The 26,942-nt window shown below is 41.2% G+C and overlaps 1 protein-coding gene across 2 annotated transcripts in view; it reads left to right on the top strand.

Moving 5' to 3' along the window:
• Positions 1 to 447: 447 nt before the first annotated feature.
• SLC28A3 (solute carrier family 28 member 3) overlaps positions 448 to 26,942 on the top strand; it is a 61,309-nt gene continuing 34,814 nt past the window's right edge. Inside the window, exons 1-2 of one of the 2 annotated variants that reach the window (XM_082695222.1) lie at positions 448 to 638; positions 21,169 to 21,264. In XM_082695222.1, coding sequence (XP_082551348.1) covers positions 540 to 638; positions 21,169 to 21,264 — 195 coding nt within the window. In that variant the 5' untranslated portion in view covers positions 448 to 539. Of the gene's footprint in view, positions 639 to 21,168; positions 21,265 to 26,942 lie in introns of those variants that run through there. The other variant, XM_082695223.1, reaches the window with a different exon arrangement.

The following is a 26,942-nucleotide window of genomic DNA, read 5'->3' as shown; positions in this document are numbered from 1 at the left end:
CATCTAGACATGAATTTGACTTCTCACCATCCCTTTGCTAACGAAATGACCCTGAGCAAACCATGAACTTTGCCACACTTCCGTTTTTGCTTATATGGAAGATAAACCATAACCACAATATACAATCATACATATGCATGAACCTAACACAGAATAGTGGTCCATTGGTAGCAAGGAGCCCTTACATTCCTTGCCCTGCCCTCCCAGGATTCCCAGTCCCCACCACCACCCGCGGGAAACAGATTATCTCCCTCCTGACCATCGAGAAAGCATCCTTTTCTGTTCTGTGCCCTGTAAGAGTTTTCCTGAGTAAAAATGGGGCCCCAGTTCCAGGGCTAATCAGGAATATAATGAGATGGGAGGATCCGAAAGCCTCCACGCCTTCCCCCTCTGGCTCCTGCTCCGCCCCACAGACTCTGGTTTACAAAAGTAAGCCGTGCCCAGGTTCCCAGAAACAGCAGGTGGCATTCTGACCTCAGCAGAGCCTGGGATCCTCTTCAGAGCTAACAAGGAACCTCTAGAGCAGACGTCCGAAAAGAATGCAGACCCCAGCCAATTCCAAGAGCAGCCACGATGCCCTGGAGCTGAAGAGTACGACAGCCCCCCCAGCAGAGGGCTACAGCAACATGGGCTTCCAGGTGAGCCGACGGTTCCTCTTGTTTATGACAAAGTCATTGCAAATAATGCTCTTTCTAACCACCTTGGCCAGTTTCTGAAAGAAAGCAGCAGGCTTATGGAAATGCAGGAAGATTTTCTCAGGAAACACTTTAAACCTATTGTTTTTTCCTCCTTGGGTTCTTCTTGGGCAGACAAACCTGAAAAGTCTCTTTTAATAGAACTTGTTTTGATCCCTGACTTGCCCTGTCACTTAGAAACAAGTCTGTCCTCTCTGGCTTTTGTTTTGGGCTCACGGGCCCTGACAGTATTTCCCAAAGAGCTGGAAAATAAGGAAAGAATGGGGAGAATCCAGATGTTGGATGTAGGGAACACCTGAGGAGGTCTTCCTCTTACAGCAAGTCCCAAAGTCCCTGTCCCATGGTGGCCGCCCCAGTGCAGCCAGGTTAGGCAAACCAGTTGCATGTCATCAACCAAAACTCATTGAGTGATTAATGTCTCTGACCTCTGGACGAGGTGCTGCAGAGATCTAGAAGGTGTCCTGTCCCAGGGAAACACTGGGCTCTTCTGACGAGCTCTGGGATGGGGATTTTTCAGGGATGTCCCTAGCTGTGTTTCCTTCCTTAAGCTGACACAAGAGCCCACACCAACAGGTGTCAGAAACCTCTTGGGATTCAGGGTCACCTCAGACAGGGTTACCTCAAACACCTCACCTTAGACACTAGCAAAGAAACAAACAAGGAAAGTAAATGTCTTTGGCACAAGTTCTAAGTCTTCCACCCACAAATGACTGTAACTTCCCTGAGCTTCAGTTCAGTTGTCTATATGTAGTCACAGTGATCTTCATCTCAGAGGTTACAAGTGTAAGGGAAGAGAAGTCTTATCCTCTCCTCTTATATTCAGCACCTGAGGTCTGTGAATTAAACTGAGAAATGGCATATTAACCAGAGAAAGACGGACAAATTTTATTAGTATTTTTAATGTTGTGTTCATGCAATTTCACAGAAAAGAAGTGAAAAATCCAAAGAAATTTCAAGACCCAGGGGTTTATATACCCTTTTAACAAAGGACAAAAAATTGTGGAAAAGTGTTAGACAAAAAAAGAGAGAGAGAGAGAGAGAGAGAGAACTTAGGCTTTTAGGGCCAATAGTCTGTGGAGAAGTGAGTAGGAAATACGTTGGAGAAACTTATGGAATATAAGGTTTGATATGAGGTTATGCAATCTTATCCCAGTACCATCTCTTTGTCCAGTTCTGTTACGGGAGATGGGACACCTGCATAAGGGAAAGTCATGTCCTGCTTGTAGACAGAGAGACAAAGACCGAAGTGATCTTTTGGTGTCTGCGTTTTCTCAATTGCTTTCAGCTCAGAATAACTCTCAAACCAAAGTGGTATATTTTGGGATGGCACATCTTGATTCCCTTCATAAGAGTTAAATGAGAAAAAAGCCCAACTCCGAGGGCCTTTATGGTTCAAGAGAATGGAAGGGATAGAGTCAAAGTGAGTATGACAGCAAGACAAAGATGTCTGCAGAGGAGGGAGGTCCACGTCACCCGCAACTGACAGCCTAGTCAGTGGGACACACATCCACCAAAGGTAGCCTTGACTTCTATCCCTCATTCTCTTCTATCAAAACAAAACATCTCCAGAGCTCAAACCCAGCATCTCTGGGTCTCAAACCCAGCAGAATACCACACACCAACACCAACAAGCAGTGACCAGGTTATTTCTTCCAACTCTTGCTGTTTGACAAGAATTTCAGCAAAACCATTAACTCCTCCCAGATAGGTCACTATTGGAAAGGGATACCAATTCAAGAAGGGATAATACACTATTCTTGCCCTCCAGGAGCAAAGCAGGCATAATCATAATATGATGTAAAATATGATGTTACTGTATATGATGTAAAAACAAAATATACTGCTAGAAGTCAGCACCAAGTGCATTGTACATACATAAGCAAGTGGAGTTGGGCTGACCTGTGAGTGTCTCAGTTAGGGCTTCAAGGATGGGCAGGGATTCCCCAGCTGAACTGGGAGGGGTGTCAGCAGAGCACTACAAGCAAAGAAAACTGTCTGCATAGGCCCAAGAGCCTGAAAGAACATGTGTGCTCAGGATAGAGAAGATGAGCTGGAGCTGGAGAGTAGGGACAGGGCCAGGGTGGCCCCAGATCACACAGCCTCCATGTGTAAAAAGGCATCGGGAAAGAATCCACCAGGATATACACTGCCAAGTTATTAAAATACTCTACTAGTCCTGCTGAGAGTGGACAAAATAGAAAGAGATTTGTGTGTGATTGGGGCAGCATTTAGGAGGTTAGGATGATAATCATGGTGGAAACCAGCTCTAGGCAGAAGTACCGATACTGGTAGGAAGCCCCCTCGGCCATGGAATTAGCATTGAGTCAGGGCGACATAAGGGCTGCTCTGGTTATTAATATCTCCATTTTCTTCTCTGTACGGTAGAGTAACAATATCATATCTTGAGGCTGAGAGAATCAAGTGAGGTAATATATGTTAGGGAAAAAAGCATGTAATATTTGTTTTAAAAAACTGTTCTATCCTAGTTTGTTCAGGTCATTGTAACAAAATACCACAGACTGGGGGGCATATACACAGAAATTTATATCTCATAGTTCTGAATCCTGGAAGTCCAAGATGGTGGCCGCAGAAGATTCAGTATCTGGTGAATGCCACTTCCTCACGGACAGTCATGTTCTTGGTGTGTCCTCACAAAGCAGAATGCACAAGGGAGCTCTCTGGAGTCTCTTTTATAAGGACACTGATCACCTCAAAGGCTCCACCACTTAATACTGTCACATTGGGCATTAGATTTTCCAAAGAAGAAATATTGGGGGGTTGGTGGGGAAACATTCAGACCATAGCAAGTGCCTAGCACACAGTGTAAACATAGTAACAGTAGCTCTTGGTGTTGGGGCAGGTTAAAGAGTGACCAAGTCAACATTTCTAGCTTGAGAGCTCAACTTAGAGGTTCCCTTCATGTAGACGGGAAATCCAGAAATAGGGTGGGAACAAGGAAGACCATGAGTTCATTTTGAAGCCTGGTGGATGAAATTAGGGTGATTCCCTACCCCTAGATGAAGATGGAGAGGAGGCAGGAAGCTCTAGGCATGCGTGCACCTAGGTCTGGAAGGGAACATGATGCGCTCGGGGGCCATTAGCACAGCGATGAGCCAGTGGCATGAATGAAATCAGCAGGAGGGAAACCTAGGGAGCCCCAGTGGTTTTTTTTTGTTTGTTTGTTTTGTTTTGTTTTTAATTTTTAAAATTTATTTTCAGCGTAACAGTATTCATTGTTTTTGCACCACACCCAGTGCTCCATGCAATCCATGCCCTCTCCAATACCCACCACCTGGTTCCCCCAACCTCCCATCCCCCGCCCCTTCAAAACCCTCAGATTGTTTTTCAGAGTCCATAATCTTTCATGGTTCACCTCTCCTTCCAATTTCCCTCAACTTCCTTCTCCTCTCTAACTCCCCTTGTCCTCCATGCTATGTGTTATGCTCCACAAATAAGTGATACCATATGATAATCGACTCTCTCTGCTTGACTTATTTCACCCAGCATAATCTCTTCCAGTCTCATCCATGTTGCTACCAAAGTTGGGTATTTGTCCTTTCTGATGGAGGCATAATACTCCATAGTGTATGTGGACCACATCTTCCTTATCCATTCGTCCGTTGAAGGGCATCTTGGTTCTTTCCACAGTTTGGCGACTGTGGCCATTACTGATATAAATATTGGGGTACAGAAGGCCCTTCTTTTCACTACATCTGTATCTTTGGGGTAAATACCCAGTAGTGCAATTGCAGGGTCATAAGGAAGCTCTGTTTTTAATTTCTTGAGGAATCTCCACACTGTTCTCTAAAGTGGCTGCACCAACTTGCATTCCCACCAACAGTGTAAGAGGGTTCCCCTTTCTCCACATCCCCTCCAACGCATGTTGTTTCCTGTCTTGTTAATTTTGGCCATTCTAACTGATGTAAGGTGGTATCTCAATGTGGTTTTAATTTGAATTTCCCTGATAGCTAGTGATGATGAACATTTTTTCATGTGTCTGATAGCCATTTGTATGTCTTCATTGGAGAAGTGTCTGTTCATATCTTCTGCCCATTTTTTTATATGATTGTCTGTTTTATATGTGTTGAGTTTGAGGAGTTCTTTATAGATCCTGGATATCAACCTTTTGTCTGTACTATCATTTGCAAATATCTTCTCCCGTTCGGTGGGCTGCCTCTTTGTTTTGTTGACTGTTTCCTTTGCTGTGCAGAAGCTTTTGATCTTGATGAAATCCCAAAAGTTCATTTTCGCTTTTGTTTCCTTTGCCTTTGGAGACATATCTTGAAAGAAGTTGGCTGATATCGAAGAGGTTACTGTCTATATTCTCCTCTAGGATTCTGATGGATTCCTGTCTCACGTTGAGGTCTTTTATCCATTTTGAGTTTATCTTTGTGTATGGTGTCAGAGAATGGTCGAGTTTCATTCTTCTACATATAGCTGTCCAGTTTTCCCAGCTCCATTAATTGAAGAGACTGTCAAATGTCTACTCTGCCTAGAGCAATCTATACTTTTAATGCCATTCCGATCAAAATTCCACTGCTATTCTTCAAAGACCTGGAGCAAATAATCCAAAAATTTGTATGGAATCAGAAGAGACCCCAAATCACTAAGGAAATGTTGAAAAACAAAAATAAAACTGGGGGCATCATGTTACCTGTGTAGCTTAACTACACAGCTGTGATCACCAAGACAGCATGGTACTGGCATAAAAACAGACACATAGACCAGTGGAACAGAGTAGAGAGCCCAGATATGGGCCCTCAACTCTATGGTCAAATAATCTTCGACAAAACGGGAAAAAATATATAGTAGAAAAGAGCCCCAGTGTCTTTGGAGCTATCAGAGAATGAAGAGGCCATGGGGAGAGAAGGAGAAGGAACATCAGGAGAGAGAAGCGTCTGGGGAAGCCAAGGGAAAAGAGAACTACAACATGAGCAGCAAGAATAAGTTCATTCGATTTGCCAACCAAGAGGTCACTGGTGACTGGGGGTGTGGATAGGGGCAGTTTGTGTTATGAGTGGGAGCTGAGAAAAGGGGAAAATAAGGGAAGGGAGGATGTTCCTTCTCCTGATGGAGAGCAGAGTGGTGAAGAGGGAGACAGGCTCAAGGGAGGCAAGTTTGGGGCTGTAAACAGGGGAAAAGAAATCTCATTGTGAAATATAACATGCAGAAAAACACACAAAATCAAATAGACAACTTATTATAAAGTGCCATCCATGTCAAGGAACAAGGCATCGCCATCCCTCAGCTCGGACGCCCCAACCCTGCACATCTGCCACAGCTGCCACTCGCCCCTGGGGGTGACAATGATCCCAACTTTATAGTAATCATTTCTCTGCTTTGTTTAATATCTTAACTTATAATTATGAATCCCCAAGCATTGTTTTTGCCCATTTTTAAACTTTATGTAAATAGAAAATTACAAGAGATTTCTTTGCTTATTTTAAAACATTTATATGGAATTGGGCAAGAGGAATCATTCTGTATCTGACTTCTTTTGCTCAGTTTTTTGTTTCTGAGACTCAGCCATGCTGTTGCATGTAACAGGAGTTCATCCAATTTCATTGATATACAGTATTCTCCATAAACATTGCACAATTTTTCTATTTTACTGTTGGTGGACATTTATGTCATTAAGCTTGGAGATTTTAGGAGCTTCTACAAACAAAGGCAGCTATAAATACTCTTTGACATGTTTCCTGTTGCACATGTAACCAATTTATTTGGTGTTATATTTAGGAGTAGAATTGCTAGGTCATTGGGAATGCATATATATTTTCAACTTTAGCAATAATGCCAAACTGGTTTCCCAAGTGGTTTTACCAGTTTACACTTCCATCCACAGAGTGTGAGTTCCTTTTACTCCAGAGCTTCACCATATTTATCTGGCTTTTTAATTTCAGTGATTCTGATAGATGTATAGTAAGTGGTGTTTAACAGGGAGGTTTCATTTTCATTTTCCTTTGTTACTGGCCACTAGATGCCAACTTTAAGAAATACTTGTTCAAATTTCTCACCTATTTTCTCTACTGGATTTTGTCTTTTCTTTACTGATTTGGAAAGAGTTCATTAAAAGTTCTGAATACAAACCCTTTTTCAGTTACATGCTTTCCAAATACTTTCTACCACCCTTAAGCTGTCTTTCACTCTGTAATAGTTGGGTACACAAAAGGTAGTTATAGTGTGGTCCCATTTATCAAGTGTTTCTGTTTTATATATCCTGTTTATATATCCATATTTTCTGCCTTGAAAGATCATAAAAATACTCTCCCATATTTCCCAAAAACTCGTTGCTGCCTTCTACATTGAAGACTCTAGTCCCCCTGAAAAGAGATCTTATGTATAGTGTAAGGTGGGCATCAAGTTTTTGTTTTTCTACACAGGTATCCAATTATTTTGGCATCACTAATATATAGATACAGATATAGATATAGATAATTTTCCCCAATATTTAGGGTCAGTCTTCTTAGAATAGAACAACTGAAAGATTTTTCCAAAGTCCAACTTGGGGGAAGGATTCAGAAAAGAGAGAAAGTGGAAAGTTGGCAGCAAAAGAGCTCAGATAAAGCTCAGAATTTCTAAGTGTGAACATTTAGTCAATTTTTGAAGGAATACTTTTACTAAAGGGTGTTCCTTAGAAACCCAGCTAAAGTTGCCTCTTGCTTATGAGTCAGCATCAATTTTACCACCAGTGGCCCTCAGAACCACAGAGCCCATGCTCACTCTGACATCAGCTAGGTGGGACCCACTTACGCAAAACTTGAGACAGGACTAGATGGGAAACGTGCTCCACTCTACACATGCAGAGAAAAGCTGACCTACTCCTTGAATTGCCTGGTAAGCCAGTCCAGTTTGAAGAGTTTGTTCAATGGAAGTCAAAATTTGGGAGGTCATCTAAGTGCAAGAATTATTTTGCACAGACCATTTGAATAGAGAAGTTCTGAGGTTGGAAGTAATTATGTAAAGAGGAAGAGCACTGTTTCCCTCTAACCCTGGAGGATGGCCACATGAATCACACCAGGTGGTTGAGTAGGTTTTCACTAACGCAACAGAGCAAATACATGGCAATAGTTGCCTTTGTGAAGGAAGTTTAAAAAATTTTTTTTCTCTTTTCCTCAAATCAGATCATACCTAGACTTATTTCTAACAGCCTAGATGGCTAGAACCCAAGGCTCTTCCATGACATCTCAGAGGGGATGGATTTAGGGATTCAGGTTTTTTTTTAAAAAATTTATATATTTTCAGTCTCTTAATTTAAAATGAAGGTGGTAGCACCTACTGACCCATTTCATCCAGACATTGTTGATGTTGATGAGAAGCCCTGGATGCTAGCTGAGCTGTCATTGGTCAAAATGAAAAAAAAAAAAAAAAAAACAAAGGTAAGAATATTTGGAATTTTACATAGAACAGATTACTGTGAGCAGGAGCCCCAAGTCTCTATCAGGCTACAGAAGTTTGGAATTCTGTCTTCAGACTGCAGATTTAGACATAGTACAGTATGATTTTCACACAAACCAGAGATCTGGATTTGGAGACACCTAATTCTACTCCACACATGGCCTAAGGTATTTGACCCAGAAGCCGCTTATAGCCTTGGCATGCCTAATTGTTCTTTCTTTTTCCTGGAAGGGAATTTAAAAAGAGAGAGAGAGAGAAGAAGAAAAGAAAGGGAAAAAAAGAAAAAGATGGTATGCGTGTCTTACAGCTTCTGGAAGTAAAATAAAGACAGAGGTGTCTTCGGAAAATGCTGTGAGTCACATGGTTAAAGACCCTCCTGTCGGTGTTCAGGAACAAAGTAGATGATGCGCAGGAATGGTGCCACTGTGAAGCAGGAAAATGTACCTGAAGACTTCTCAGTGTTCCTTTCAGTCTCCTGACTCTGTAAATTCAAAACTTTGTTTGTTACCCTTCTAAGAGTCAAAACTCTTTGACATAAAGCATGACATTTACTGATTCAACGAAAATGTATCAACACTGTACCAGGCATCATGCAAAAAGCTGGGAACAGCAACCATTTGGTTAAAATTAGTTAACAATGGCAAATCGGCACAACATAGTCTGTAAAACGCGCTATTCATGACATGAAAAAGTGGTCTCACCCAGACTGGGAGGTGGGGAATATTTCCCAAATGCTTGCATTCATTCATTCATTCAACAAATACACACACACACACACACACACACGTGTGTATATACATATGTGTGTGTGTGTGTGTGTGTGTGTGTATATACATATATATATAAAATGTTTTTTTAAGATAAATTTATTTATTTAAGAGAGAGAGCTCTGGAGGCAGGGAGGGGCAGAGGGAGAGACAGAGAGAGAGAGAATCTCAAACAGACCCCCTTGAGTGTGGAGCCCTACACCAGGCTCAATCTCACAACCCTGAGCTCATGACTTGAATCAAAATCAAGAGTCAAGACGCTTAACTGACTGAGCCACCCAGGTGGCCCCCAACAAATACATATATTGAGCACCTACTGCATGGGTGCTAGGCAGAAGGAAATACTAAGTATGGCACAAATAATTCCCTAAGCTACCATGTCAAAAATTATTGGTTCCCATCTCACACTACGCGAAGAAACTAAAGCCCTGAGTGGGAAGGTATGAGATGCATGTGCAGGGAACAGAAAATGTTGTAAAGAGAGAGCCAGACGGACGAGAGGCCAGTTCTGATTCACCTCAAGGCTCTTTGCTGATTTCAAAATCTTGGTCCTAAGAATCTAAGAACAATGATAAGTTTAGGTTTAAAACTGAGTTTTTATACTCTACAGACTCGGGAACATTCTAGAATAAACTATCCAGCCAGACTATAAGGAATGGTATAAACTCCTCCATGAAACATGGTCAGAAAACAGTCCATAAAGGTGAGGCAATGCTTTTTGTACCATGAGACAGTGTCAGCCATAGCTTAAAAGGGGACAAGCCAGGCATATCTGCTCCCCTCTGGACTATCTAGCTGCTTTACTCCCTCCACCTGCTCAACTTCAGGAGCATAGCATAGTTCCAGACAGCACAATCTACAAAGTTGTGCAGCTATCCAGCCCCCGACCCCTTGGGTCCTACTTCCCTGTCAGCGTCCCTCCCTTTGAATTCTATTACCTTTGACAACTTTTCTAACTTTTTATTTTTCTACTTCAAATTACTGCATCCTAATCCATTAGTTGAGAAATATTTGCAAGGAGGAAGTTGGTTAGAGGCTGCTGGTCTAACTTGCACCATCAGGAAGGTTTGAAATAGAAATTATGTAATTGAGGGCCAGACCCATTCAGAAAGAGCAGGTGAGAGCAAAGGTCTTGGTCCATGGTATGTGGGATCCAGCGAGGAAGGGAGAGAGAGACAAAGACACACACAAAACCAACAAGAGACATTTCCAGGAGTCAGCAAAATTAGGCTTCCTGTTGACCCACATGGCTATTTCCTCATTCCTCCTCAGAGCGTGAGGTCTTGAGGTCAGAGAAGAGGGAAGAAAGAAGTAGGAGGGGAGGAATTTAAAAGGCACAGGTGTAATAAGAAGTGGTCTGTCATAGTCCAAGAACTGACAGTACTGCTTGTGACTTTGAACTTGGCTGGCGATAACAAGGGGCCCCTTCTTAAGGAGGAAGTGGAGAAGGAAGAAAGGGATGAGCTTTCGAGAAAAGCCATACTGGGGTGGGGTGTGGGTTAAACACATAAAAGTCACATATTGAATCATTATAAGAAGAGAGAAACATAGGTTCTTTGGGTCAAGAGTTGAGGTTTCCACTGCCATTTAGGCAAGTTACCTAACTTCCATATCTATTTCCCCATCCAAAAATAGGCTCTAATACCCTACACCCACAGGACTATGGGGAGATTGGTAGAAAGCACGAGCACCTCCCAAATGCTCAAGTATCAGGGTCCATTAACCAAATCATTTAGGTGCTATTTTGGTCAGGGGCCAGACCAAGCTTTGAAAGCCATGTGTGAAGTCTGCCTATTCATATAGCAGATACTGGAATCTACTGATAGGAAACTACAGAAGACACCAACAGGCAACTTTCAATTGTTTTAATGTCAACCAAATGTGAACGTCAAGCCCCTTGGGTCCCTGCCAGACTGAGAGACCTTGGCTCCCAGCATCTGTGTCTCTTCAATAGGCCTTTGTAAAGTTATTGTTCAAATACTTTGGTTCATTCTGATCCATTTCTAATTTAGTCAACTGCATCTCTAAAAAATATTTTACAGGCTCCAAATTTGTTCCATGTGTTTCTAATTAATTTATATTCATTTAGTCAGTGCTCTTTGGAAAGATGTTCTCGATTTTAAGAATCGTCAAAAAGCAACGTTTTTCCAAATGTAAGCAAATTCAAATGTGTACGGAGCAGTGATTATTCTCTTTAATGCCTAACTACCAACTGTTCTGGCATGAAATAGTCTGGTTCAAGGTAAGACTAATACTTAGGAAGTGACCATGATTTCCCAAAATAGCACAAGAGTAAGGCAGACCTGAGAAACCAAGGCTTCATCCTGGAGGTGATTCAGGCTATGACATCAAATGCATTTTCATTAAAAAAAGAGCTCTAGTATCACCCTTGATCCCTTTAGACAGACTAGAGATTTGCCTACTAAAAACAAATCAAAGCAGGAAATGAGAATAAGAAGAATTTTAGTTTCAATTGATAGAGTCAAAGGAATTATATCCTTGTTTCTTTATTTTTTTTTCTCAACTATAAGAAGACATTTAGCTGTTAAGAACATTTCTATTTCTCCCTTGACTAAAGGGGTTGCATCTTTGGAATTTTAGACACAGCTAAATTCATTCTAATTAATTTGTAAATGCATTACAATGTGTAGGAGCTGAACTTTTTAAGTCTTTATCATGACTATAGTAAAATAATTACTATATGTGTAACTTTATGGTTGACAGCTTCTCTTCTAAATTCCCTAAGAAAAGGGGCCATATATGCAGCACTCGGCAACAACATTCTCTACCCCATAGTAGATGCATAAGAAATTATTTGTTAGAGGACTAAACGAGAATGCCTAAGACAGAACCCTGAGGAACTATGTAACATTAAGTGTTGAGTAGAAAGGCTCAACCCTGGACCCCCTAGTAGGGTCCAGGAAAGGGAGAAGTCTGGGCAGGAGGAGGAAACTAACCATGTGTAATATCACAGAAGCCAAGAACAAGACTATTTTAAGGAGGAAGTGGCCCATTGTGTATGACGAAAACTGGATTTAAGGACATGAAAACCATCCGCGACTTTGGCAAGGGTGATTTCCATAGAGCAGTAGCAGTGAAAGCCATATTGGAATGGGTCAAAGACCAAATGAGGCAAGAAAATAGAACCTTAGTCCATTGGGGCTTCTACAACAAAACACCACAGGCTGGGCAGCTTATAAACAACAGACTTACTTCTCACAGGTCTGAAGGCTAGAAGTCCAAGATTGAGACACCGGCATGGTTATTTTCTCGTGAGGGCCCTCTTCCTGGTTCATAGCCAATGTCTTCTTCCTATGGTCCTCATACAGTGGAAGGGGCTACAGTGCCTGTGGGACCTCCCTTGTAAGGGCGCTACTCCCATTCCTGCGGGCTCCACCCTCATGACTTAAGCACCTCCCAAAGGCCCCATCTCCTAACACCCTCATCTCTGGGGGTTAGAATTTCAACATGATGAATTAATTATAGGGGCACACAAACATTGACCATAGCAACCTGTAAGTTCAGACAGAAGACTTGTTTTTAAAAGGAGGAGAAAGGATGTTTCTCTATGAATTCTTGGTTTCACAGCAATGAAAAATTGATACGGTTGCAAATATCAGAGAAGCAGGGGAAGGAAGTGTTAAGTAGAGTAGTGTGAGGAAAAGTACAGAGCATTGTGTCTGGCTCAGTAAGTAAGAAGTCCAGGTATTGTCATATTATTGCTCTAAGAATAGCTTGTCCAAGCTGAAATCACACATTATCAAATACAAAGTAAGAGATGCATCAGGAGGAAGACGGGCACCGAAGTCTTCTCCCCAGACCTGAGACAGAGCACCTTCTAGTCAACCAACCAAGAGCAGGTGGAACTGCTTCTTGAAATGGATATGAAAGATGCAAAAGAACCCTCACTACACTGAGTTAATATATACAAGTACAGGAAAAACTCGGTATCTGTTGCAAATACCTCTAAATGCGATTTACATCAATGGCACCGAAATGAAGATAGTTATTAGAACTTGCAACTGGACCCTGTTGGGTTTTGGGTTTTTTTTTTTCATATTCTTTTAAAGTGTTGATAAAGATGCACAAAAACTATCACAAATTAATTTTAATATTTTAATAACTGGATCTCAATACCGTTGGCTCCCTTTTAGTATTACATATGCAATTTTATGTATTTTAAAACATTCTCCCATGCAAGTACTAACCAGGTTCGACCCTGCTTAGCTGTATTTTAAAACATTCTGAAGGAGCCCATAGGCTCCAGCCACTGTCCTGGTTTGGGACACTTCCCAGAAGTTGCACATAGCTTCAATCACAGTGGCAGAATTTAATTATAGCCACAGGGAGGTTAGATATGCAACTTTATTCTGGGAAATCATGGGCCCCACTAAAATTCAGAGCCCTATATTTAAAGGAAATAGAGAAGGGGCACCTGGATGTCTCAGTTGGTTGGCTGTCCTACTCTTGATTTTGGTTCAGGTCGTGATCTCAAGGTCATGATATCAAGCCCTATGTCAGGCTTCCTGCTGAGTGTGGAGTCTGCTTGGGATTTTCTCTCTTTCTCTCCTGCTGCACCTCCCCCCTGCTCTCTCTCTCTCTCTAAAAAGAAGGGGGGGGAGAAAGGAAGTAGAGAAGAACAGGTATTAGGGACAACTAGCAGTCTTGATAATATTTCCTACTGAGTTTATAGAATTCAACGGATGTTAATCGTATCATATTATTTATTGTTTGGGTCTTCCTTATCCTTACTTTTGCCCATTTGATCTGTGATAAACTGAAAGAGTTCTATCAGCCTCTTTCTAGATGTGTTTCTAGGTATTTCTCCCTCAGTTTCCTCTACATTAATCTATGCCATTTGTACACAGAGAGTCATGCTTCTCAGAGTATGAGATTATACTCTGATCATTGTTTCTCTTGGAACATGTTAATTGCTTTTTTTAATCCTATATTCAGACGTGGTCAGTTAAGATCATGGACATTGCATGTTATATCTTTCTGAGTCACTGAGTCACTTCCAGTACAGATCCTCTTCAATTTACAATGGGGTTATGCCTCAATAAACCAATCATGAGTTGAAAGTATTGTATGTCAAGAATGTATTTCATATACCTAATCTAGCAAACATTATAGCTTAGCCTAGCCTACCTTAAATGTGCTCAGAACACCTACATTAGCCTACAGTTGGGCAAAATCTTCTAACACAAATCCTATTGTACAACAAAGTGTCGAATATCTCATGTAACATACTGAATACTGTAAAGTGAAAAACAGTGGTTGCATGGGTACGGAACAGGTTTAAGCATATCAGTTGTTGACCTTAGTGATCTCATGGCCGACCAGGCAAGACCCAGCATCACAGGCAAGGATCATACTCCATATCACTAGCCCAAGAAGAGGTCAAAATTCAAAAGTCAAAGTACAGTTTATGCTAAGTGCATAATACTTTCACAACATCATAAATTTGAAAGATATCACGGGATATGGCTATGTTTATTTGTTATTCCCTCTAATTCAATCAAACCTATTGATCTGCCAGATGGGTTTATTTGTTCTTAGTTCCTCTCAGCATAACTGATATTATGCTTTGTAAAAATCTTTTCACTGTATGTTTGTGTTTTTTTTTATTTTTGTTTGGTTTCTTCTGAAGACTTATGTTTTCTTTTAATGATTCCTTTTATAACGAGCTTAAGATTATAAGTAACCACGAAAGTAATATATTTTCTAACTTCTTTTCTTTTCTTTCGTTCTCTTTCATCACTTGATTTTAGCTGAATATATATTTAAGCATTTACCTTTCTCCCTTAAACACTGCTGCTTATCATCTCTTTCGGTTCCCAGAAATTAAAAGATAAGAAAATTGGCATACTCACCCTAACTTCTACTTTTTCTTTCCCTTCTCCTTCAAGTAAGTTTTCTGAGTATTTTTCTACATTGTCAGGGGTTAAAATATTAAAATTTGTTCTGGAATCTTAATCCCTGGATTAAGGTTTTAATTTATTAAATAGATTCAAAACATACTATCATTCCTTTTGCCATAATATCTCATTAATCTTTTGTTTGGCTGTTCCTCTGGTTTTTTCTCTGAGAAAATCATGGAAACCATGTTCTTTGAGTACATTCAGGCTTCAATTTATTTTTATAAATCTTATCATTACAAACCTTCCTCTGATTTTTCTTACTGGATCTAGAACTGTGCCTTTCCTTACCTTCTTATACTTAGGGGTTCCGTTTGCCCCTGGCTTACAAAGATCACGAGGGGAGAATGTCATCAGTACTCTGTGGCCCTGCCTCCACACACCCAATTCAAAGCTCCCTTCAGAGCATTCAGAGGTGACAGAGAATTGTGCCAGAGAAGTGTGACGAACCACAGGCAGTTTCCTTAATCCAGTCCATAACCCCACACAGGCCCACAAGATAAACAGGACCGTCTCAGGGAGGAACAGTCTAGCTAGAGCTCATGAACTACATTAAGGATTCCATAAACCTGAGACTTGATTCAGAAGGCCACCTGAGCCAAGAGGGTCATGTGTAACAGGCAAAGAGCAAAGGCTTCTGGGATACAGCCTTTGAAAATGCAGTCATTCCGAGACAAACCCCATGCAATTTAGAGGAAACATTGTAGAGAAAATAGCCTTAAAATAGTGGACATCTGTAGGTTTTCATTTTATTTTTTTTAATATTTTATTAATTTATTTGTCAGAGAGAGAGAGGAGAGAGCACAAGCAGGGGGAGCAGCAGGCAGAGGGAGAAGCAGCTCCCTGTTGAGCAGGGAGTCCAATATGGGGCTCGATCCCAGGACTCTGGGATCATGACCTGAGCTGAAGGCAGAGGCTTAACAAACTGAGCCACCCAGGTACCCCAACATTTGTAGGTTTTAAAATGTAGAAAGTAAATAAATAAAGGGGAAGCTACATTCCCAAACAATGTGAAGAGATCAGATTCACCAAACAGATGTTGACTTTTCCATGCCAAATTTCAACCATAGAAGAAAAGTGGTTACAGATGCCTGAAAGCCAGCAAACAAGTAGCAAACTCAACTATAAAATTAATATAAAAGTCAACCGACAGAAGTCAATTACTCTATGTGGCACTGGGTAGGTGATGAATGCTACTCTCCTATACAGTTGAGAATACGGCCTCAAAAAATTAAGCCTGGATGTGAACCCAGAAATGACAATGGACCCAGCCTTTCATCATAATGTAATACCAATTAATATAGATAATTTGTCAATGTTCCTGAAAACGGTCATCCTAACATTCATGGTGAGCCATTTCCTTGGATCTCTTTATGTTGCATTTTGGAATTTTAAGTCACTATTTCAAACAGCTGCTCCAATCCAGTCCCATTTCATGTTCTTAGAAATGGACACAGAAAGGTTAAGTCAATCACTTGAAGCTTAAAAAAAATGGAGGTGTATTTCTGACACCTTCATTTCGGCATCTAAGGTTTAGAATATTAGAACATATAGTAACCATCTTGGAGAAGTAGAGAAAGCAGTCCTGTACCATTTTGTCTCTCCTCAGTCGTAGGGACATGATTTTAGCTGCACTATAATGAGCTCAAACAGCCCCCTGAAATATCCTTCTGTTGCAAAACAGTTACCAAATACTTCCATGCCTGCCATTGTGTTATACTGATGGTATCCAGCAGAGAACAGGGGACAGAGAATCTGGTTTCTCAGCTTAGAGTCTAGGGGTATAATACAGATTTACACAGTTCCAAGTTTTCCAAATGGTATCATATTCCCATTTTTGCCACTGGTCTTGGGATTTGAACATCTATAGCAATTTCTCAGGCATCACTCCTCAGAATGTATCCCACTGACTGCTTCTAGGAAGATTGCTTCAAAGATGTACAGAAATGTGGAGATAGGTAGAAGGATAGATGATAGATATAGATAGATAGATCGATGCATACATACATATATATATATATATAGACAGACAGATAGACATATACACACATAGTAAAATTAGCAACTCTCATCATCAATCTAAATCTGTTTTGGTGGTATAAATCCCTCCGGCCAAGGTAGATTAGCAAACACTTCACAAAACTTGCTGTGAAGTGTCAAGCTCTAGAACAAGGTAAAGATCTTCATACCAACTCCTCAGAGTCCTTATGAACACATTTGCCTGAAGGTACCCCAGGCTCAAGCCCATCACAGCCCCCTCAGCAAGAAGTCAGAGTGCACCAGGCCAAGCACTGTCTGCAAAAAAAAGTCAGAGAAAGGCTCCCCGGCAGCAGAGTCACCCTAACCACAAAAACTGAAAAATGGAAGCCACATGGTGCAATCAGGGCCACCCTGGGAGGCCGACTGCCCTGTTGGAAGAAATGACCACCAAAGCCTAGGTATAGTTGAAAAGTAGCCACAGGTATCTCTTAGCACCTCTGCCATTTCTATCTAGTCTTTTTTTTTTTTTTTTTTTTAGTGTATACGATGTTACACAATAATACACAATGTTACACTAGTTTCAGGTGTACAAACGTAGGGATTCTGCAAGTTTCTATACCATACTATACTCGCAAGCATAGCTACCATTTGTCTCCATACAAGGCTATTATAATACACTGGCCCTGCGCTGTACCTTTTATGCCCGTGACTTACTCATTCCATAACTGGAAGCCTGTCTCCCCCTCCTCTTCACCCATTTCATCCAACTTCCCCCCACTCTGGCAACCAGCAGTTTGTTTTCTGTATTTATGGGTCTCATTCTGCTTTTTGTTTATTTATTTGTGGGGGTTTTTGATTCTATGTATAAGTGAAATCATACAATATTTGTCTTTCTCCCCCTGACTTATTTCACTAGCAAAATACCCTCTATGTCCATCCATGTTGTCCCAAACAGCACGATCTCATCCTTTTTTATGGCTGTGTGATATTCCACTCACTATCAATACAGACCCCATCTTCTTTATCCATTTATGTACTGATGGACACTTAGGCTGTGTCCATGTCTTGGCTATTGTGAATAATGCCGTAGTAAACATAGGGGTGCATATATCTTTTTGAGTTTTTGTTTTCTTCAGATAAATATCCAGAAGTGGAATTGATGGATCTTCTGGTAGTTCTGTTCTTAATTTTTTGAGGAACTTCTACACCCTGTTCCAGAGTGGCTGCACCAATTTGCATTTCCACCAACAATGCACAAGGGTTCCTTCTTCTCCACATCCTCGCCAATACTTCTTATGTCCTGTCTTTTTCATTCTAGCTATTCTGACTGGTCTTTTAATATCTAGAATTCAAACCAGGTCTTGATGGAGGGGAATTTAATCTGTAGGTGTACCTCTATATTTTTAGATATTCCTGAAGCCAAAGTGTCCTGGCCCAAGGTTCAAACTCTACAGGCTTCATACAGTTTGGGTTGGACAGTGAGTCTAGATCCCATTTTGGATATTTCGGTTGTATAACCTGAGTCACACCATCCATTTATCTCTGCTTTAGATTCTTCATCTGTCAAAATGGAGATCACAGGACTTTAAAGAGTTTATGTGTCCTGTACCTACTACATATTATATCGAAGCAGGTGCAAAGAAAAGCAAAAGCCAAAAGTAACAAGGGAGAAGCTTACTTCCTGCAGATAAAAGTAGGACGTGGGGAGTACAGAACTGGAGTGGAAGCATTGCTCAAGGTTTGCAGAGCCCCAAGTACCCTGCAGCTTCCCACTCTGGTGTCCCCAGGGTGGGGCCCTGGCGTTCATGGCCCGGCTGGAACCGTCCACACACAAGGCAGCAGGACGTAGGGAAAAATGAAACGGGAAGGGAGCACCTGCCAGCCATCCCTTAAGGATTATTCCCGAGCTGCCCTACTCAGGGTACCACATCTATTTATATTTTGATTGGCCAGAATTTAGCTGTAAGTGGAAATGTAGCCTTTTTTCAAGGTGGCTATCTGTTCAACTACAATTCTATAGAAGGGAAATACCATAAATAGATGAGGCGGTGGTTTCAGTAATTTCTCAGGTTTTAGAAGTTGTGTTTAGAAACTGGGTGAAAGGAGTAAATTAATAATAATTTTGAAAAGAAAAGAAAACCCCTGTCCATCTGTACTCCCTGCAACACTCACTGGGGACGTATGGAAAATGTGGGATCGAAACCCAGGCACAAAGGACTCCAGGCTCAAGGATCTGCCCTTCAGAGAGTCTCAGGCCAGAACTGAGTACACTCAGCAAATAACACTAACTAGAGAAATTAAGTACCATGCTGTCAGCTGCTTAGAAATACTCATACACAACACTGCAACATTGTCACCCGCTCAGTGGAGTGACAAGCTTGCACGCAGAACACAATATTGTTGGTAGCGCAGTGTCCTAAGATAGGTAGTCTTCTGTATGAATGTATCTACTTAATCTGAATTGCTAAGTAGATGTAAAGAAACAAGGAGCTAAGGAGTCATTATGGACCACCCCTTCAGGCCCTCGGACTCCAATCTGAAAAGAAGCAATAAAACAAAGCCAAACAATGTCTCAAGGATTATTTTTCCAGCACCAGTCTACACACACTGCGCCCCCATTATTGCCGTTGGAAATCCTCCAATGAGACACTTCCTGGACATGTTAAAAAGCCAAGGCGTACACTCCACTAGGGGGTAAAACAATCCCATTACATGTTACAAAATACGTCCAGGGGTGCCCTTGTCACCAGTTAGGCCTACTCTACCCCAACCCCAAACACACACACACACACACACACACACACACACACACACACACGCACGCACGCACGCACATGCACGCACACGCACGCGCACACGCACACACACATCCCTTCTTGCGTGAACTTGAAAAAGGCAGGCCCCTTCCTTGCGCGCCGTACGTTTCAGATTCTGCCACCAGGTGGCGGGAGTCATCAAGAATTAGCGGGAATTACCACGAAGGTCGGGCTGCTCCTCCGGCAGCCAGAAAAACGTCAGGATTCTGGAAGAGATCACAAGAACACCCAGTGGAAACTGGGGTATAGACGGGTAGACTGAGGCTGAGTAGATGTGACCGACCCAGCATGACACATGTAATTAGGGACCCCGAAGACCAGCACCCTCCTCTACCTGTGTCTTGTATTTCCACCAACTCATGCTGTTTTATTTTTAATTTTTTGTTAAGGAAATTTTCAGCATCTGTGAAAGTGAGAATCATAAAATGAGTCCCTAAGTGCCCACCAGCCGACCTCTGTAATGAGCAACATTTTGTCGTTCTTCCCCGCGGTATACAGCGCCCCCTACTGTATTTGTTACCGAATACTCAGATGTACACAGGGCTGCACCCATTAATGCAACACTAAAGTCACTGCGGTTCATTCAACCAAAAAGACTTGTTACCGTCTCCTATGTGTGGAGACTGTGCTAAAGTAAGATATACAGCCATAACACAACGGGCAGTGTGGCAGCAACCTTTCCACGCATAAATCATGAGTGTGCTGGAAGTTAGATTTTATTCATGCTTTATACACTCTTGGGTTTCAATAGATGGAAAATGCAACCCAACTCAGGACTGTAATTCTTTTATAGCTTCTTGGAACCAGCCAGAGAGCCAAAGGTAAAATCAAAGTCATACACGTGTTCTTTCAAAGGCAAGGTCACAGGCCTAGCAGAGGACATTTCCTAAAAAGCTAAAGGGACCTACCTGACATGGTTTATCTATCTTGTTGCCTTACTTGGAATGAAGTGCCTGAGGAAGGCAAATCAGGATGAGATGGGAGAAAGATTGGGCTCCCCCTCAGAACAGGTAAAGGAGAGGTGAGCCAAATGTCCGTCACACCTCAAAGCAGCAGCTCAGGGGTGAGGACATGCCTCCAAGAACACAGCTTACTCACTTCCTTAAGGTAAAATCACGACAGCTTGACAAAAGAAGGCATTTTTCTTATTCTCTTTCTTATTCCCATTACTACCAGAGATTGCTTTAAACTAAACAAAGCACATTTTAGCATCTCAAAATTCCAACGTCTAAGAAGAAAATTATCTGTCCTGCATTTTGCTTTATTTTATACGTTGGAGGCCTATGTTATGTGACACACCTTTGTCTCAACTCTTATTATAAAGTCGCATGACATAGATGCAGGCACCTGGTCCTCCTCTCTCTCGTTTTCAAGTTGGGCCACACCATTCCTTCTAGCAGAGCAGAGCAAAACAGAAATCATCTGTTTCTTTATGAGCCCAAGATTCACTGGTTCTTTCTTTATTCAGCTGACGCATCTGAGCACATCTCTGTCACCCCATCCTTCAAAAGTCTTCTAGGTCCTGTGTCTTGAGAGAACATTGGGGTTTGGGGGTTCTGAAATTGTATTTTTGCAATTTATGCTTTTTTCTTAGAATGAAGACGACTTTGGTGAGAGCCAGAAAACATCAGGAAATAACTCGCTAAGGTGTAGAGTTACGCAAAACGGAGAACACAAAACCGCGACGCAGGTACTCGGGTGATGGTTGAGTGACTCTATTACCATGGTAACTGCTGTGCAGCAGGGACTGAGAGCTGTGGGGACAGAAAGCTGGTGCTCAGCTGGCGCTCAGAGGAATGAATTAAATGGTAATTGGGTTGTGTAAGGCAGAGTCGTGAAGACAATACACACACTCAAACAAAGAGATTTTGTATTGATACACCTGTCCCCAGAGTTTTCTGCTGGGAGAGTACGTAGGCTCTCTCTGGACATGTCACTGGCACAGATTCTAAGCTCCATCCTAAAGCAAAAGGCACTGGCTTAAACCTAAGTGTCTCAATTTTAAAGCAGGTGAGGCAGATGAGGTAGGATGTGGTTCTAAAACTGTCCATCATGCCCTAGGGCTCCCAGAGACACCAAAGTTTACAGCACACTGAGGCATTCTGTCACAAGACCACTTTTCTTTTTTTATATATTGAATTCTGGGCAGGAGCTCCTCGGAAGAAAGCCTTCTGTTCCTAAAAACTAAGCAGATTATCCATGTAAATCATCTTTTTTTTTCTTTTCTTTTTTTTTTTTTTTCTTGGTAACACCTGGGTGCTGACTATCAAGCCATTTATTTATTATTGAAACAAAATTTGGAACATAAAAAAATTACCTATATAAATCCAGAAAAAAATAGATGCCTAACATCTTAAAATATGACCTTTTAAGACAAATATACACCCATGTGCATATGTCATGCTATCCATATCACTACTGTCCATTTTACTTAGTATATTGTAAAAAGTATCCATTTCACTCATTATTCAAGAAAACAACACTTCTGTGATATGAAACCTGCACATAGTTTATAGTACCTTTGCTCATGACAGCCAAAATGTGGAAGCAGCCAAGATCTCCTTTAGCAGATGAATAGACAAATGAACTGTGGCTCATTCAGACAAATGGAATATTCTTCAGCACCAAAAAGACATGAACCTTTGAGCCAAGTAAAGACGGGGGTGGGGGGGAGAGAAGAGACCAAGAGCAAGATGGCAGAGGAGTGGGAAACCTAAATATGGTTGGGTCCCAGGAATTCAGCTAGATAGTTATCAAACCTGAACACCTACAAACTCAACAGGAGATCCGAAGAGAAGAAGAGCAGCAATTCTTGGAACAGAAAAGTGACCACTTTCTGGAAGGTAGGATGTGCAGAGAAGTGAATTCAAGGCAACATTCGGGAAGATAGACTGTGGTGGGGGTAGGGGCCGGCTCTCAGCAGGGGGTAGAGCAGGGAAGCACAAAATCAGAACTTCAAGAAGTCCACTCCATGAATAGACATTGCTCCAGAGGCTAAGTGGGGGGTGGAGCCCTTGAGGGGACAGTGTGGTCTCAGGACCCATGGGGTCACAGAAAGACCAGAGGTGTCTGAGTGCAGCAGAGCTCCCAGGTATCAGAGTGGGGAAGCTGGCTACAGAGATGGAGCCAAGGGGCGGGCTCTAAGCTCGGGTTACCTTAAACGTGATCCAAGGCACAGCTGGGCCACTGCTCTTAGAGTGGCGTGGAGTGCACTGCAGGAAACAGCTGGGTTTGGAGACTCTAAACGTGGCTGGGCCAGATATAGAAACACTCGGTCACAGGTCGGGTGAGCTCAGAGTGCTGCTGGAGACCAGCGAGATTGGAGGGACTTACTGCTTTTCTCCAAGGACACACTGAGGAGTGAGGCCCTGAGCTCTCAGCCCCTCTAGGGCAGGAGATTGGGAGGCCACCATTTTCATTCCCGTCCTCCAAACCAGTACGGAAAGCATTCAGCGAACAAAGCTCCTGAGAGCAAACCCAGATTACTTAGCCTGGCCCCTGGCAAGGGTGGTGCAATTCTACCTCAGGTAAAGACATTTGAGCATCACTGCAACAGGCCCCTCTCCCAGAAGATCAACAAGAACATCCAGCCAAGACCAAGTTCACCGATCAATGAGAACTGTAGAACTCCAGAGCTGGGGAAAGCAACACCTAAAATTCATGGCTTTTTTCCCATAATTCTTTAGTCTTTCAAAGTTAAATGTTTTTTCTTATTCTATTTTTTAAATTTTTCCTCTTTCTTATTTTAATCTTTTTAAACTATTTTATCTTACCAATACCTTTTTTTTAAAAATCTTTTTAAATTTTCATTGTTTCTATCCCTTTATTGTATTTGACCTTATTTTTTAATTAAAAAAATAATTTAAGATTTTATTTATTTATTTGACAGAGATCACAAGTAGGTGGAGAGGCAGGCAGAGAGAGAGAGGAGGAAGCAGGCTACTCGCCAAGCAGAGAGCCTGATGTGGGGCTCGATCCCAAGACCCTGGGATCATAATCTGAGCCAAAGGCAGAGGCTTTAACCCACTGAGCCACACACGTGTGCCCCTAACCTTATTTCTTATATACATATAGGTTTCTCTTTCTTTAAAATTTCAGGATACAGTTTCTTCTAACAGATCAAAATATATCCTAAATCTAGTGCATGGCTTTGTTCTAGTCTCAGCCTGATCACATTCTTTCCTTTTTTTTTTTTCTTTTTTCAAGCAACTTCTTATCTTATCAATTCCTTTTTTAAAATATTTTTTAATTTTCATCTTTACATTCATATTTCATCCCTTCATTGTGTTTACCCTTATTTGTTGTGTGTATGTATATATACATATATATGTATATACATATATATGTATGTGTGTGTGTGTGCATATATATATATATATATATAAAACTTTGGGAGGCAGTTTCTTCTAACAAACCAAAATACACCCAAAATCAAGTATGTGGCTCTGTTCTATTCATCAGTCTAATATATAGATAGATAGATTTTTTTTTTCCTCCTTTCTTCTCCCCCCAATTTCAGGTCTCTTCCAATTTGGTTAGTGTATATTTTTCGGGGGTTGTTGCTACCCTTTTTGTATTTTGTTCTCTCATTCATCTATTCTTATCTGGATAAAATAACATGGCAGAAAAACTCACTTCAGAAAAAAGAACAAGAGGCAGTATTGATGGCTAGAGACCTAATCAATACAGACATTAGTGAGATGCCAGAACTAGAGTTGAGAATGATGATTATCAGAGTGCTAGATGGGCTCAAAAAAATCATGGAACATACTAGAGAATCCCTTTCTGGAGAAACAAAATCCCCTTCTGGAGAAATAAGAGAACTAAAATCTAACCAAGTTGAAATCAAAAAAGCTATTAATGAGGTGCAAACAAAAATGGAGGCTCCTACTACTAGGATAAATGAGGCAGAAGAAAGAATAGTGATATAGAAGACCAAATGATGGAGAATAAAGAAACTGAGAAAAAGATAAACAACTACTGGATCACAAGGGGAGAATTCTAGAGATAAGTGATACCATAAGACAAAACAATATTAGGATAATTGGGGTCCCAGAAGAAGAAAAAAGAGAGAGGGGGCAGAAGGTATATTGGAGCAAATTATAGAAGGGAATTTCCCTAATTTGGGGAAAGAAACACGTATCAAAATCCAGGAGACACAGAGAATCCCCCTCAAAATCAATAAAAATAGGTCAACACCCCATCATCTAATAGTAAAACTTAAAGTCTCAGAGACAAAGAGAAAATCCTGAAAGCAGCTCAGGACAAGAGGTCTTTACATACAACAGTAGAAAGATTGGCAGCAGATCTATCCAAAGAGACTTGGTAGGCCAGAAAGAACTGGCATGGTATATTCAGAGAACTAAACAAGAGAAATATGCACCCAAGAATACTATATTCATCTAGGCTGTCATTGAAAATAGAAGGAGAGATAAAAAGCTTCCAGGTCAGTATTTACTCCAAAGATACAAATGTAGTGAAAAAAGAGCCATATGTACCCTAATGTTCATAGCAGCAGTGGGCACAATTGCCAAACTGTGAAAAGAGCCAAGATGCCCTTCAACAGATGAATGGGTAAAGAAGATATGGTCAATATATACAATGGAATACTACACCTACATCAGAAACGATGAATACCCAACTTTTGTATCAACATGGACAAGACTGGAGGAAATGATGCTGAATGAAATAAGTCAAGCAGAGAAAGTCAGTTATCATTTGGTTTCACTTCTTTGTGGAGTATAAGGAATAACATGGAGGACATTAGGAGAAGGAAGGAAAACGTGAATTGGGGGAAATCAGAGGGGAAGATGAACCATGAGAGACTATGGACTCCGAGAAACAAACTGAGGGTTTTGGAAGGCTGTGAGGTAGGGGGATGGGTGAGTATTAAAGAGGTCACATATTGCATGGAGCACAGGGTGTGGTGCATAAACAATGAATCTTGGAACACTGAAAAAATAAAATTAAATTTTTAATAAAAAGCTTCCAGGACAAACAAAAACTAAAATAATTTGCAAACACTAAATCAGCCCTACAGGAAATATTGAAAGGAGTCCTCTAAGCAAAGAGAGAGCCTGAAAGAAATAGGCCAGAAAGGAACAGAGACAATACAGTAACAGGCACCTTACAGGAAATACAATGGCACTAAATTCATATCTTTCTATAGTTACCCTGAATGTAAATAGGCTAAATGCCCCAATCAAAAGACATGGGCGGGGTGCCTGGGTGGCTCAGTGGGTTAAGCCTCTGCCTTCGGCTCAGGTCATGATCTCAGGGTCCTGGGATCAAGCCCCGCATCGGGCTCTCTGTTCAGCGGGCAGCCTGCTTCTCCCTCTCTCTCTGCCTGCCTCTCTGCTTACTTGTGATTTCTCTCTTTGTCAAATAAATACATAAAATCTTTAAAAAAAAAAAAAAGACATAGGGTATCAGAATGGATTAAAAAAAACAGACCCATTGATATGCTGTCTACAAGAAACTCATTTTAGACCCAAAGACACCTCCAGATTTAAAGTGAGGAGGTGGAAAAAATTTACTATGCTAATGATATCAAAAGAAAGCAAAGCTGGGGTGGCAATCCTTATATCAGATAAATTAGATTTTTAGCCAAAGACTATAATAAGAGATAAGGAAGGACTCTACATCATACTTAAAGGGTCTGTCCAACAAGAGGATCTAACAGTTTTAAATATCTATGTCCCTAACGTGGGAGCAGCCAATTATATAAACCAATTAATAACTAAATCAAAGAAGCACATCAACAATAATACAATAATAGTAGGGGATGTTAACACCCCCCCTCACTGAAATGGACAGATCATCTAAACAAAAGATCGACAAGGAAATAAGTGTTTTACATGACACACTGGAACAGATGAACATCACAGATATATTCAGAACATTCCATCCCAAAGCAATAGAATACACATTCTTCTCTAGTGCACATGGAACATTCTCCAGAGTAGATCACATCCTGGGTCACAAATCAGGACTCAGCTGATACCAAAAGATTGGGATCATTCCCTACATATTTTCAGACCACAGAGCTTTGAAACTAGAACTCAACTGCAAGAGGAAAGTTGGAAAGAACTCAAATACATGGAGGCTAAAGAGCATCCTACTAAAGAATGAATGGGTCAATCAGGAAATTAAAGAAGAATTTTAAAAATTCATGGAAACAAATGAAAATGAAAACACAAGTGTTCAAAAAATCTTTGGGACACAGCAAAGGCAATCCTGAGAGGAAAGTATATAGCAATACAAGCCTTTCTCAAGAAGCAAGAAAGGTCTCAAGTACATAACCTAACCCTACACCTAAATGCACTGGAGAAAAAAACAGCAAACAAAGCCTAAACCCAGCAGGAGAAG

Source organism: Mustela nivalis (assembly GCF_964662115.1).
Source record: "Mustela nivalis genome assembly, chromosome: 13".
In the NCBI taxonomy this organism is placed as follows: domain Eukaryota; kingdom Metazoa; phylum Chordata; class Mammalia; order Carnivora; family Mustelidae; genus Mustela; species Mustela nivalis.
The sequence above is the reverse complement of the archived record's forward strand: the minus strand, read 5'-3'. Positions and strand labels throughout refer to the sequence as shown.